General features: G+C 43.1%; 1 protein-coding gene across 9 annotated transcripts in view; it reads right to left on the reverse strand.

Moving 5' to 3' along the window:
• Positions 1 to 14557, reverse strand: part of LOC311256378 (muscleblind-like protein 1) — a 153869-nt gene that overhangs the window by 35918 nt on the left and 103394 nt on the right. For 6 of the 9 annotated variants that reach the window (XM_084351379.1, XM_084351382.1, XM_084351381.1 and 3 more), the window contains one exon: positions 12899 to 13896. The exons of the other annotated variants lie outside the window; for them this stretch is intronic. In XM_084351379.1, the coding sequence (XP_084207505.1) occupies positions 12899 to 13072 (174 nt within the window). In that variant the 5' untranslated portion in view covers positions 13073 to 13896. The remainder of the gene's footprint in view (positions 1 to 12898; positions 13897 to 14557) is intronic. 9 annotated transcript variants of the gene reach the window in all.

Here is a 14557-nt window from a genome sequence, read left to right on the forward strand (position 1 = left end):
CAATCTGGACTTGCCTGCGAACAACTTGTACATCTTACGCGACTCGGTGAGAAGTTTTAAACATCTGCATGATGTTATTTCGCCCAGGCACAGAAGCAAACAGAAGAGCTGGGGGGAGATCGGATGGAGAGTTGGATGACGGCGAAGGAAAAGTGGCAGTCCGCGCTGAGCATCCATTCCAGCGTGAAGGACGCATGGAAGTATGTGGGCAGTGACACTTATATTTGTTTTTCAAGAGATGGTGTCTCTCTGGCCTCTCCACATTTGCATAGAATTGAGATCTAAGCTAATCTATGCAAATCAGGGGCATCCAGCACAACTTGCTGCTTCTGGAAACTCCTGCAAAACTTCTCAAACTAACCACTGTCGAGTTAAAGTGAAGACTACTTATTTCGGTGAGTTATTTTCGTAATAAAGGAAAAAGTTCACAAAGAAGTCCCTGTGTTGGTCCTGCTAACATGCAGACAGTGGCAATGCTAACATGCTGTTGTTTAACAGGTATAATCTTTTCCATGTGAAGCCTTAGTTCAGCACAAGTAGAGCTGAGGCTGATGGGAATCTCGGTAGTCTTTTGACCTGACGATGGAGTTACATTATAGATAACCAAAGTTAATACAATTGATTGGGGAAATGAATCCACCCAGTTGGATTTTCAGGCATTACAGTCAAAGCCACAAATGTCAACCTCATGGCGGGTCAGAAGGATTCACAGAGAACAAGAATGTGTGTTACAAAAAGTCCTCGTCCAATCCATCCAGTAGTTTATTATCCAGTAGTTCACTCAGTTTTGACGTGGAAGTGATGAATTTCAAGCTGACGTCTGAGCTATGATGCTAGTGGGGCTACGAATGTAACCCAGGCAGCATTAGGTTTCTCTAACAACATATTTCCTGACAGAGGTGCTCATAGACAAACATATCTATATGTATCTATACCTTCTTCTCCACTGCAGGGGAGGCCGGAGCCTATCAGAGCCCTCTCTGGGTAATAGGCAGGTTTCACACTGAACTAGTCACCAGTCTCACACAGGGTTAACACATGTAGACATACAGCTATTCACACTCACAGTCACATCTGAGTGCGGGGAGTCCACTCTGGATTCAAACCCTGTGGAGACACTCACCACTGCACCACCATGTCGGCCCATGCAGTATGTTTAATCCGAAGTAATTACAGATCTGCCTTTTGTTTCCCCTCTGATCACCCAAACTCTCTCCTGTCCCATTTTAATTTCTTTATTCCATTACGTCATGATTTGAGAGCCGTCGTGCGAGAGCTTCCATAACAGCACACGCATACATAATCAATTCAAAATGCCCAATAACACAGCAGTGAGAGACTTGCCCAGCCTCCAACTTCCTGCCTGTTGCAGCCGGCAATACCATTAACCAGGCACCGAAGCCACTCTAACGTGATTACCTACCTGAGGTGAATGCTCATGATTTCACACAACTCTCTCAGCTCTGTCGGTGTGTGTGTGTGTGTGTGTGTGTCTCAGTAACCGCAGTAGAGAGTAAGTGCTTGTTTGCGTCAATGTGTGTGTTTATGTGTTCGTGGGTTGAAAGTGAAGGATCACACTTCACGAGTCCGACGGCATTGCGCCCCGACTCCTCGGAGATCAGATCAAGAGCAGAGGGTCAGTGACAGATAGGGGGAGGAGGAGATGGAGGAAAGGCTAGACAGGGGTAGACAGACTTACGGCGCTGCCAGGCGACAAAAGCGGGGAGAACAAGTTGGCAGACGGCTCGCTGTCCTGGAGAGAATTAATGTTCTGTTGCTCCCGCTCTCCGTCTACTTCTCCCTCCATCCCTGTGCACCTTTCTTGTCCGCAGTGTAATTTAAATGTTTGTTTTAACGCATCACTCTCAAAGAATTACACATGGTGTGCTTTTAAAGCAGTGGGAGGAAGGCAGGGGGGGTGGACAGGCTAACAGGAACGGATCGGGCCATAACTGATTAGGTATTCAGTTCACAACAGCAGGAGCAGCAGGAGCAGCAATAGCGATGGGACATCACGACTCAGCACGCAGAGATGCTGATATTACCTTCAGACTGACTAAACGTCTGGGGCCCTCCAGCCTCGTACGAAAACACAAGCAGAGGAGCACATACGTAATGCTGGAGGACTGGAGGGGAATTAGCATGTGAGGGAGCTGTAGTTTTGAGGCAACATGAATGCTTTGATGAGAAGATTAAAAGAGAAAGGATGAAGGCTGCCAAGAGGTGAAAGAGAGACGATTGCATGTGGAGAGAAGCTATTCCTGAATGCCCTTGTATGTATTTTGGCTCTGATGTTGTTGTGTCATGTCTCCGTGCTGATGCAGCACGTTTAAAGATGGATGCGTGTGCGCTTGTGTGTCTGTGCTGAGGCAGCGTATCCACAGATGGATGCAGAAACGGTGGCCTCTCTGAGGACAGAGAGACATTTAGAGGGGACGTTTCAAGGGAGGACTCGCTCATGAATAGAGCCTGACAAAGTTAATAGCTGCTGGCTGCGTGTTCCCTGCTTACTTCATGGCAATGTGCTAATAAAAGCCTCCTTTCATAATGTCCTGTGTAGGCTGAGCTACGTGAGAAATCAGATATGGTATATCCTGTTTAGTTAGGCCCAAAAATATATTCTATAAATGGATCTGCAGAATTCGAGATGATAACAGTTAGAGGGAGTACACCCACTTGCAAACACTAATGTTTTGGAGCATCTCTCACACCAATAACACCACTTTACAAAACAACTCGGGGGGGATACTCGTGTACATGTACACATGCATTTAAAGGCAAAATTCAACAGTAATGAATGAACTGGGTGCATTGACTCAAGTACTGTGCTTAAAGAGAATTTTGAGGTACTTGTACTACTTTATACTCCACTCCACTACAATCTGGAGGCAAATATTGCACTTTTAACTCAATATGTTAAAGTCAGGCCGCAAATTGGTCGACCGATAAGTTACAGTATATACATACATGTCAACTGTATGTATAATATACTTGTGCTTTTGGCAATTACGTACATTCAATATCAGATACTTTATGACTTTTACTCAAGTACTATTCATATGGGTGTCTTTCACTTTTAGAAAAGTAATATTTTAATGTGATATCTTTACTTCAAAAGTACTTTGGGTACTTTTTTACAACACTGAAATTCAAAATACAGAAACAAAAGTTTTCGCCAAACATAACCACACCTGGGGACCCTACTAATGAATTTTTTCTAGAAGTAAACATATCTTCATTTGGTCAAAAATGCGATGTGCAAATGTTGAAAAAGTGGGAGAATAACCTTGTATTTTTGTCCCTGAGCTACACAATATGTGCTCCAGTCAGTTGCACACCAGCATCTCTTCACATCGAGTTGACTCTTCTCCCCCATTATAGGAAATATCCATCAAAAGGTTGTCTTAATTGCTTTGTAAATTAATATCATCATAAAATTTTAAAGTGGGCAAAAAGAGCACTGATATAAAAGATACAGGGGAGAAAGCTTGAAGGAATTCGAAAGTTCATCCTTTTCTCTGCTTGTGCCGTCTGTCAACCCTGAGTCAGCAATGTTCATGCCCAGAGACAAAGTCCCTGAACTGGGTAATTTCAAAAACACTGGCACATTGTGGCTCTTACAGGAAAAACGTCGGTTTTGAAGAACAATGAAGTTAAGACAGCTCAGACACAACAACCTGAACCCCTAGAGTGGACGCATATGTGTAAACACTGTTTTCATATTCAGCCAGCGTAGTGCAGAAATAGTCTGAACCCAGACCTCAGTGACCCACTGCGCACTAAAATCTGGTGACGCACAACGTAAACAGGTATAAGCATCATGGAAGCATGATTCATCTCTTCCTGATGGTCGGCCACCGAGGAAAAAAAACAAAAAAAAACAAAGCCCGAGACAGGCAAACGTCTCCCCAAAATATGATGAAAAGCGATAAAGAAAAAAGATAAAAATCAGTGTGTGTGAAATGGAAATGAAAGTGTCTGGGATGCCTGGCAGAGAGTAAAAAAGAAGAGGAGAGAGGGGGAGGAGGAGGAGGAAGGGGGATTGTAGGATGGGTTGAGTAGAGACAGATTAACAGAGGTAATGAGAGGAGAGGATGAGAGCGAGGAGCATGACAGTAGAATACAGATACAGAGCAGATTAACACTGTTGGAGTACGTTTCCCCTTTCAAAGAGTTCTTATCCAATATACTGCATCCCTCTGCGCGCACACACACGCATACACAAACACACCTCTGCCTCTGTTTTCTACTGGGCGCTCATCTCAATACATATTGCCTTACCTATTCGTCTGTTATCTGTTCTCTTTGCTCTCTCTCGCGCGCGCCTGCACTCACCCTCTGCATTTTTTGTGGCTTTTCAAGGACTCTGAAGTACACCGTATATGTAGGTCACCATACGTTCCCCGCCCTTCCTAGCTCGTGTTTGAGTGGCTAGTATTAAAAAAAATGTACATGTAGGTTGCGGGTGCATGTACAGTACGTGAGATGTAAAATACGGTCGATTGATCGCTCCGACAGGGAATGTCAGTGGAGTGACCGGCGGCATACATTAATGTATATTACAAACATGTTGCTGAACGTACTGCATCGATCGCACTGGGGGTTTAACGACACATACTGTACATTAAAGTACTTCAGTGTTGTTGCTTTTGGCTGTGAAGTTGTTTTTTCATACATTAATTATTTAGGTACTGTCTGAACAAATGCAGCCTTATCTATATGTTTTAATACAACGGGCTTCTTTAATAATGTCCCCAAAAAGTAGGTTTGTCAAAATGTGTGCATGCATTTGATTCATTACACAAAAGGGACTCGCTGGAGACCGGACTTTGATGCCGACCAAAGCCACACTTGTAATTGGTTTCTACGCTTTTTGGCATCATGGGAGATCGTGCTTCTTACATATTCCGATTTTAAGGAAACATTTCAAACGCCTGCTGGCACCGGCTTCATGTTATAACAGTCATTATATGCTTAGACCGGCTGTGTCTGGGGATTATGAGGACATAATACACAGCGGCATCACCATAATGATAGTAAGGTGTGCCCTGTGTTATTGCAATAATAGGTGCGCCAATTCTCAAGGACAAGTGGCCATTATTAGCATAATCTTCACCTTCAGGATAATGTATTGCATAATTAAACCGAAAAGAGCATGGGACCGTAATATACATGCATAGCACAGAGTTTTCATTAACCTCGGCAATAATAGCACCTTTATGGGCTTTTCAGATAAGAGGCGCTTTCTCATATGAACTCTAAACAATGTCTAAAGAATCAGGTCCGAACTTTGTCTTGTTCGGCGCAAAACATCAGTCTCCTGTGAGGAACTACTGGCAGCTATGAGTGTGGTTTACGTGTGACGACCAGCAAGAGAAGTGACTGTTTGAAAACAACAATGATGGCTCCTCATAAGGTTAACCAAAATCGTACCAGACAAATCTGGCCCTGGAATGATGGCACTTGGGGCGGTCCACTCTGGCCCGCTTGTGGCTCAGATTTGGTAATCAGGAGTGGACTGCTTGCTGCTTCCTTAATTAAAAGAAGAGCAAATGACAGCACCTAAAGCTTTCCTCGATGGAAAACGTGTTTTCACTCTTCTCCCAACTGGCTTTGAGCTCCTCTGTTTATCTGATTTATCTGATTGGTTGAAGTTAGCCAGTGATAGATGGTGATAGACGCATGGGTCATCCAATCACCTGCCAGGTATTTTTGTGAAGTGCCTGCCGTTTCTAGCAGCACTTCTCTAACTGATTCCTTGTAACAAATCAGCTGCTCCATCAGGTTAGAACGTATCTGCAATATCAGCAAAAGAGTGTAAAGCAAGCTTGTCTCTGGACAATGACAAGTCCGGTTAATACCTGGTTCAACTTCTTTAACATTTGCGTTCCCTCATAAAGCTCCTCTGGGTAATGTCAGGATAGCAGTGACTGTGTATAAACGGCCATAAACATGGCTGTGTTGGTGCCCAGCTGAGCAGCATCTCTGAAGACTAAGACTTACTGTTTAGCTGAACGGCGAAAAAGCCTGAAACAGCATCTGACGGGTCATCTGTACACTGTCAGATTGAGCCATCCAGTCTTCGTATGACACCTTCAAGCCACTCCAGGTGGACTGAGTGTAAAATTAACAGCCCTGGAGCTCCAAATATAAAGTAAGTTTGTCTTCGGTTAATAACATTCAGGCGCCGGCACACTCCCGAGGCCAGAATGCCTCAGCTCGAGAGAGTGTTTGGTCTTTGTGGAACTTTTTTGTTCCATACACTTTCTCTGACAACGAGTCAATCAGACTAAATCAAACCCACAGCTCTCTATCCAAGACGTTGTGTATTACAGCAGCTTCTTGTTTCACTGGCTCCATACATAGAGGCGGAATAAACTCCTAGTTAATCTGCTGTCTAATTGAGTAATTAGCATGAAACATTTAATATTCAACAATACATTATAATTCACAGAAACATAAGGCAACATTTAATTACTGACAGATCAGATTGTTGAGAATGTGACATACCGTATTTACTCCAGTTGCCAACTTTGAGACACCAAATTGGATGCTGCTAGTCAAAACACATAATTCAGCGTAAACCCCTCGGTGCTTGACGGATTTTTGTATCAACCCTAATTTACTCAACAGCCCTCCAATCAGTGCCACTTTTACAAAACAATTATCAGCTGTCACAGGCTGCCATTGTACAATAAACAGAGGGAGAGGGAGTGTGAGATCAGTGTGATAAAACAAATAGGACATGCTTCAGCTTCTCATATTGACCCCATGACCCCAGACAGCCACCTAAACTATAGCTATTATTCACCTCTAGAGGTCACATGTTTTGTTCATCTTTCTTTCAATGAAAACACAAGTTGAAAGGATTTAATATGTATTTTCAGCTTCCTTTTTTTCCCCTCTCCTATTTTTCTTTCACTTTAATAAGATACATGTGTGCGATTATTTTCTGTGATTGTGAATTCCACCATAAATATATCTTGGGATTTAGTATTATCTACACCGAATGATCAGATGGAGTCCAGACAAACTCATAAATCGAATGAAAAACACACTGTGGGAGTGAGATAGTAATATTACATTCCTCAACAGTGAACAACACCGTCAATTAAATTACAGTATGATGACCTCTGAGATAAGTTATCTCAATGTTGTAGTTGTAGGCAACAACACTATGAAAAGGAATTAAAGTTGCTGAGGTGTCTGGCTCTCGAGAAACTGACTTATATCTGAGATTAGCAACATTTGGGTGATGCTTTGGGAAATTGTTACAAATGGTGATATATTGAAGAGCCATTCTCCAATATAGTTATGATGAAAGTATTGAATCTGTTGTGAGGAATGTGTGCTGTACTCTGATCAATACTTGTGTTTATATACCCATTTATCTTTATTTAGTTTCATTGTATTTCTTTATTTGATTTTCAAGTAAATAGAAACATGTTTTTTTTCTGTTATATTTTTATATACTGCCATAGGTTCACTTTGCTGGAAAGTTCAGTCATATGTACATTAAATGTATAAAAGCAAAGAGTAAGTAAGGGTAACAATACAAATCCTCTCAACATTTTGAATGTTAAGCATCAATTGTACTTTGTTAGCAGTGTTTCCTCATATAATTTTGTAGCAGGAACTTTTTTCCCCACATTTTGTATTTCAAACACTGTGCTAATTTAATCAAGATGAATTCAAACATTATGGGCTGTTCAATTTGGGCTGGCAGACACAGAGGTTTAATAGTGGTTGTAAATTACTTTCTCAATTAATCAATCAGTTGTTTGGTCTATAAAGTCTTCTTTTTCTTTTTAATAAAACAAAACAATAGCGGATGTGTTTCCCAAAGCCCAAGATGTCCTTAAATGTTTTGTTTTGTTTACAACCTAAAGATATTCAGTTCACTGTGACAGAGGAGTAAAGAAACCAGAAAATATTCACATTTAAGAAGCTGGCATCAGAAAATGTTGACCTTTTTCTCTTACAAATTGACTCAAACAGATTGATCCATTATCAAAATAGCTGGTGATCAATTTGATAGTAATGACTAATTGATACATCGATTTACTCTTGCATCTGAGAAGTTAAGTTTCCCTCTCAAAGCTCCCAGCATGAACACAAAAAGACAGCAGTGTGACAGGAAATGCATCAACAATATATATAGTTACAGACCATGTCCCGAATTAACATAAAGTAATAACTACAAATTTATACCCACGTTCACTTTGAAGTTTTTCATGTTTCCTTTGAAACAAGTGAATAAGTAAATTGGTAAATCCTGAGTGGGCTCGTTAGACTGCATGTTAACACTAACAATCTCTATTTAAAGCTAAAATATAATCAGCACAAAAAGAGAAAACATATTTGTAGATAAGAAGAGTGCAAATTACAACCACTCCCTGAAAATAAAATGAAATGTCTCCCTCTGTATTCTTGATATAATATATCCCCAGTGGTGCAAATGATTTAACAAATGAGTCACTATCTTCAGACCCTAACAATGTAGCATTGAGGGAGCTCAGAGGGGTTCCAGCCACTCGATAGTTCACCCAGAATCTTGTTAGTATTAAATACTCTTATTCTTTTCATACAGAACAGCCACTTTGGACAGATAGTGTGGATTTCAATAATGACAAGATTTTTCCATTAGAGAAAACGTATTCAAAAGTCAATAGGACGAAAAATCTTAATGAGAAGAAATGACTTGTAAATTCAACCCACTTAGACATTTTCTGCCAGGTCATCAGTAGCAGGTCCATCATACTGTTGTGGAGCTCCCGTGGCTCTTTGGCTCGCTCTCACCTGTTTCCCATCAAAGCCCAATAGTGAGTTTATTGTATTTCGTCAGCCTAAATACCCCCAGATTTGCTTTTTATTCTCATACAATGAAACAGGCTTTGTCTCCAGCTGCTAATAGCAACAAGCTGCTGAATTCCTGAAGCAGGAGCCAAAAGGACAAGCAAATACCCCCTTTCTGTTTTTTATTTTTCTCTAATTATAGACAGTTGTTTGAAAAGTCTGAAATTGGTTGTTTGTCTGTAACTTCACGTTTTGTCTGAACAGACTTTTAGGCAGCTTAAAGTCATTTATCGGGCGAACATAAACAGGTAGATTTAAGCTTTTGAACAAAGGAAGAATATAATAGTGTCCAATAGTTACTCCGCATGTACCAAGGATGTTGATTAAATACCAAACGGATACTAAAAGACTGGTGACGCATGTTGTTATAGCACTGCAGGGCTTGTGCTGTGCTAATTGAACCCGATTCGATCAGCTGACATACCCCAATTTAAAAAAAAAAACACATCCACTATGTGATATAACTTCGTAATATCGGCCAATCCTACAGAGTCTCTCCCTCTGACTCATTTCCTGTTCGCTTCTATCACTCCTTCCTCTGTTAACGCCACCCCATCAAATGGAACTTTCCACTACATTCACAGCTGACAAACACCTTCTTTTCTAGAGATAACACTGAATGACTGAAGGAAGTTTATGAGAAAAGAAAATAGGAGAAATAAAGACGTCCACTGGCAAAAAACTGTGACTGTAGCATCAAAAAAAAAGATACAGAACGAGGTGCTTTTATTAAATGTGAGAATGAAAGCAAAAGATGGAAAAAGCAAAGGTACGGCCACTCGTATGCCTCTCAGTTTCTCCGGCTACAGGCCCTCCCTTCCTTTGCCGGCCTGCATTTCAAAAGGAATGAAGGGCGGGTGGTATGCCAAATTGTCCAGGAGTGCGAGGCCAACATCCATGCCGCTACTCCCCTTTTCTCTTTCCACATCCTCCTGCCTGTCCTTCCCCATCCCCTTGCCCTGCTCTCTCCATGCCTAGCTTTGCGTTATGAATTCATCTGCAGATAAAGCAGATCTATCATTCTGTCATGGAGGCAGGGAAGGGAGGTAGACTGTGGAATGCCCTGGCAGTGCGAGCAGGGAAGGGCTCTGAGCACAGTGCTCCGCTTCCTCGCACATTCCCTGCTGCGCCTGCTCTCGCCCTCTCCGACTCAGTCTCCCTGTTTGTTTTCATGATCCGTGCAATGCCCCCTGCAGCACCCCTTACCCATACCCGTCTTACCTGTACCGACCAAACCCACCCAAGGTCTCGGAGCGCCCAACCGAGCAGCCCAGAGCTGTGATAACACGGCGCCTGGCTTAAGAAGAACCTCCACCCCCTCCCTGTTATAAACTAAGCTAAGCTGTGATCTGGACTGGCTTGACTGACTTCCAGCTCTGCTCTCCAGTTACACTGAATAACACCTTGCTTGCCAATCAGATAGGAGACAAATTACAGGACATGTGCACAACACGGTAGACAGAACACGCGGATCCAGAATGACTGTGCTCGCTTGAGCCAAAATACCCAGATTGACTGGACTGATATGGCTGTATCCAGCATCTGGAATAATGAGACAGCAGGCTGAAATGCCACAGTGTGAGCTCTTGTGACACGCAGTATGTTGTGTATGTGACTCGTTTCCTGCATATGTACATGCACATGTACTTGTCGTCATATAGAATATGATATATGACTACACAAGGCCAGTGTTTACGCTTGGCCCTCAGCCACGACACATGCTGCCACAGCTGCCCCTTTACAAACTCTCACTGTTGTTGGTAAATTAGAAGTGTGACCAGCTGTACATTCACAGTGTATAGGCTCCCACAACTGTGAACCGCATGTTTATGGCTTAAGGGACAATATGTTGCTTGCAGTATAGCCCATTAAAGTTTAATTTTTATTGCCTATTGTCTCTTCATCTGAGAGAGGGTGGTTGACATCGACTTTGTCTCCTAGAAACTATCGTATCATACCGTTCATACTCAAAATATCTGCAAAACAGTCATTGACAGCATTTAAGTAAATGTTTATTGGACAATGTATGATCTATGGAATAATGACACCATCTGCGTTTAGATTTGTAACCTATAAACCTCGCTTTCACGATGCATAGGCGAGAAATCTCCCAGGGAAATGAAGGCTACTGCTACTTTTATGTCTTCATTATAGACGAAACGACTGAATGAACTCATGTGTTGAACTGTGTTTTGCTTGTAGTTGCGACTCTGAGAAAAACAGAAAGTGATCCAGCTGGCTTTGCAACAGCAGAGACAACAATAATACCACTTGGAAAGATTTGGAGAAAAGAGGTTGTCTGTTTCCACTTTAATGACTTCATTGTTTTGCTGGTTAAGGTTAGGGACAGGGTCTTGGTTACAGTTTATATTGGAAAAAAGTAAATACTGACTTGCAGCATGAGACAGGATGTTTCCTTTTTTGTTTTTATGTTGGTCAGTCTTTTGGTCAGTCCACTGCCGTGATCCGGACCGAAATATTTCAATTGCAGGATGGATTGCCGTGCAATTTTGTAGAGGCCGTCATGATCCCCAGAGGACACATCCTCCACAAAGTTGACATAACAACAACTCTGGATGAATAACAACAACTGTGGTTATTTCCATTCAGTGCAACCATCAGCTCAACATCTTAATTTGTCCAATGCTCAAGTGTCTGAACGAATACCGTCAAAGTTATTGAGATCCCATCAGCCTCAGCTGAACTTTACATTCAGTTCTCATTAGCAAATATTTGCATGCTACCTTGCAAAATGCCGATTAGACTACAACAACAGCCAAGAGTATTACTGACTTATCTAAAAGCCTCACGAGCTGCTAGCCTGGCTGCAGAATGGCAGTCGTCTTCAAAATCTAACTAAAACCACAACCCTCCTTCACTGACTCACACATCTGGGACTCAAAATCCGGTCTCTTGGCGTCATCATCTACCTCAACGACCTTCCTATGACTTCTGTGCTTGCTCGATGCATGTTGAAGGAAACCTAATTACTGCCAAGATTATGATCACTGGAAATGCTCTGTCCAGTCCAGGAAGCGATTACATTCTTGTACAGTAGAATATGAATTGTAGGGAGGCAGGATTGGTTTGACACTTGCCATGACAAAACGCCCGGCGGCACAATAACCTCACAATGATCTATTGTTGAAGTTTTTTACCTCGATGAAACTCAAGCGCATTGGTCACAGTCTGTTGACGGTATAGACATTCTGATCAGCTGTGCCTCTGAGCATCAGGTAAACATTTCCTGCCACAATGAATACTCAGCGTCCTGGAATGAATTCCTTAATACGTATTTCTCTCTTTTTCACGACTTCTCGACCAGGGCCATTCTGTTTCCCTCCCTCTTTCCACATCCTCTCCCTCTTTTTCTTCCTCATGTCTCTCTGAGAGAGAGGGAGAGAGAGGAGCTGCATAGTGGGAGTGTGTTGTCCCAGTGCCAGGGCAAAAATAGACAGTAAATTACAGAGCCTTCTGAGAACACCCCACTGTGCTGCATGACCTCAAAATAACACACACAGACATACACTCGACTCGACATAGACTCACATGCAAACATGAAATACACAGTGTGCGCTGCCCTACTTCTATATTTCCCATTCAGCCTGTTGATGTGACGATCACACAGAAACTTTCGCAGTGTGCCAACCGACAGTCCTGCGCTGAAGTTATGTGCCAGTGAAGGAAAGTCTGAGTCTGATTCACAGATGTTAATGTGATTACTGCCTCATCTCAGCTTACCAAGACACACAAACACGCACACACACAGGCTCTACAAAGTATTTATCCCCCTGCCATGAAACAGTATTTCACTTGCGGCAAAATCACATTCTTTGCTACAGACTGCGTTTCAAAAAGAAGCCAGTGATCTCTCCTGTACGTCTAACAAGTCCTCTCATCCGATAAACCCGACAACGTAAAAATTAAAATGTACTGAAGACAATGCTCGTCAACACCGCAAGCTAGATTGAAAAAACAACAAAAAAAAAAACAGAAGACAGGGCAGTGATGAATGAACATCACAGGCGTTTGTCATACTCACCTTGAGCGAGTCAAAACAGGCAATGACTCTGCCATTTTCCACTTGACAGCTCTTGGCAGGGTGGGCGAACTTGCACTCACTGTCCGGTCGTGAACACGTTCCTCTCTGGAATTCCCGACAAACCTCCAGCGTCAGCCACTTTGTGTCCCGGATCGGTGTCACGTTCACCGCCATTTTGAACCAGGCAGGAGGGGTCGACTGAGAGGCGAAGGTATCCAGCGAATAAAATGATGTGTGCGTCTGTATGTTTCTAACGACACTGGGACAAATGATGAGAAAGAGTAGGTAAAGGACATGGGAAAAAGCAGGTTTTAAGAGGTTTTGTCCCCAGGGTCTGATTCTGAGGTGAAGCCTGTGAGGCCTGGCACTCGCCTACCACCTGCGGCCCATCCTAAGAGTCTGTTTGTGGCTGTAATAGGAATCCTTCACCGCCTGTCACCCAGGGCCTGGGCTGGTGACGGCCACAGAGGTCTGCTTGGTAATCTCTCCCTCTCTCGGTCAGTCTCTCAAACGCGCACTCCAGTCCTCTCTATCACCTGACTCCTCGGCTGAACTGTCAGATGAGACGAATGGCAAAACACATTATCGATCCTTGGCCCATGATGAAAAGATGCAGGGCTAGAGGAGGAGAGGACAGAGAAGAAAGAGGGACAGAAGGATGATGAGGAGAAGGCTGCGGTGGACGGGGACAGCAAAGAGACAATCTCCTCTCCGTTCAAAGCAGCCGATAAAAGCTGCCTGTCTTCAGTATCAGGCTCTGTCTGCAGAGGAGGGAGGAGTGGTTGACTTCCACAGAGGAGGGCTGAGTGGCATGGATGGAGAGAGGTCTGGCTGGCGGACAGAGCGGGAGACGGAGGGAGGTGTCAGTGGATGCGGTTGGCAGTCCGGGGGCTCCTGGTGTGGCTGGCAACTCCAGCAGACAGGGACAGGCACGGAGGCAGAGGCGGCTTCAGTGGAGCCAAACAGCCAAAGGGGTCAACGAAAGAAGGCACTTCTCTCTGTGGAGAAGGAGGGAAGAGTGTCAGTGGAGCAGGGCTAAACACACACACACACACACACACACACACACACACACACACACGCACACGCCGAGGTTAATGCGCTCAGGCACACATTTGCATTCATACACACAGCTTCATTTGGACATGTTTCCCAGTCATTCTCTTGCAAGTCCTCTCTTATGGTAGCCCTCACCGAGACTGCCAGGCTCTCAGCTGGAAAATCAAATCAAACACCATATCGCTAACAGTAAAGCTCCCGCATTCAAGCGCAGACAATTTATTTCAAAGGAAGACAGTGACAGAGAGAGAGAGAGATCAAGAGACAGAGAAAGAGAAAGAAGAATCCGGCGAATGTTTCTGTGTGTTTGTGTGTTTGTCCAAAAAAGCGGCCCATAAGGATGATTCTGGCTGTAATTTATGAGAATCTCAGCCATTAAAAACTTAAATGAATGATGATTTTAAGCAAAGAGGAAAATAACAAACAGCAAAGTGAATGAAAAATAACAAAATGGTTTGCAATAATAGGCTTTTACACTTTCATAGGGAATTATTAATCTCTATATTTCACAGAGCAACAGCAGCTGAGTTGTTCTGAAAAAGCAAAAAAAAAAGGGAGAAAGGGAGTTAGAAAGCGCTACAAGGCCAGCAACACAAGGGA

Source organism: Pagrus pagrus, assembly GCF_965226575.1.
Source record: "Pagrus pagrus genome assembly, chromosome: 4".
Lineage (NCBI taxonomy): Eukaryota > Metazoa > Chordata > Actinopteri > Spariformes > Sparidae > Pagrus > Pagrus pagrus.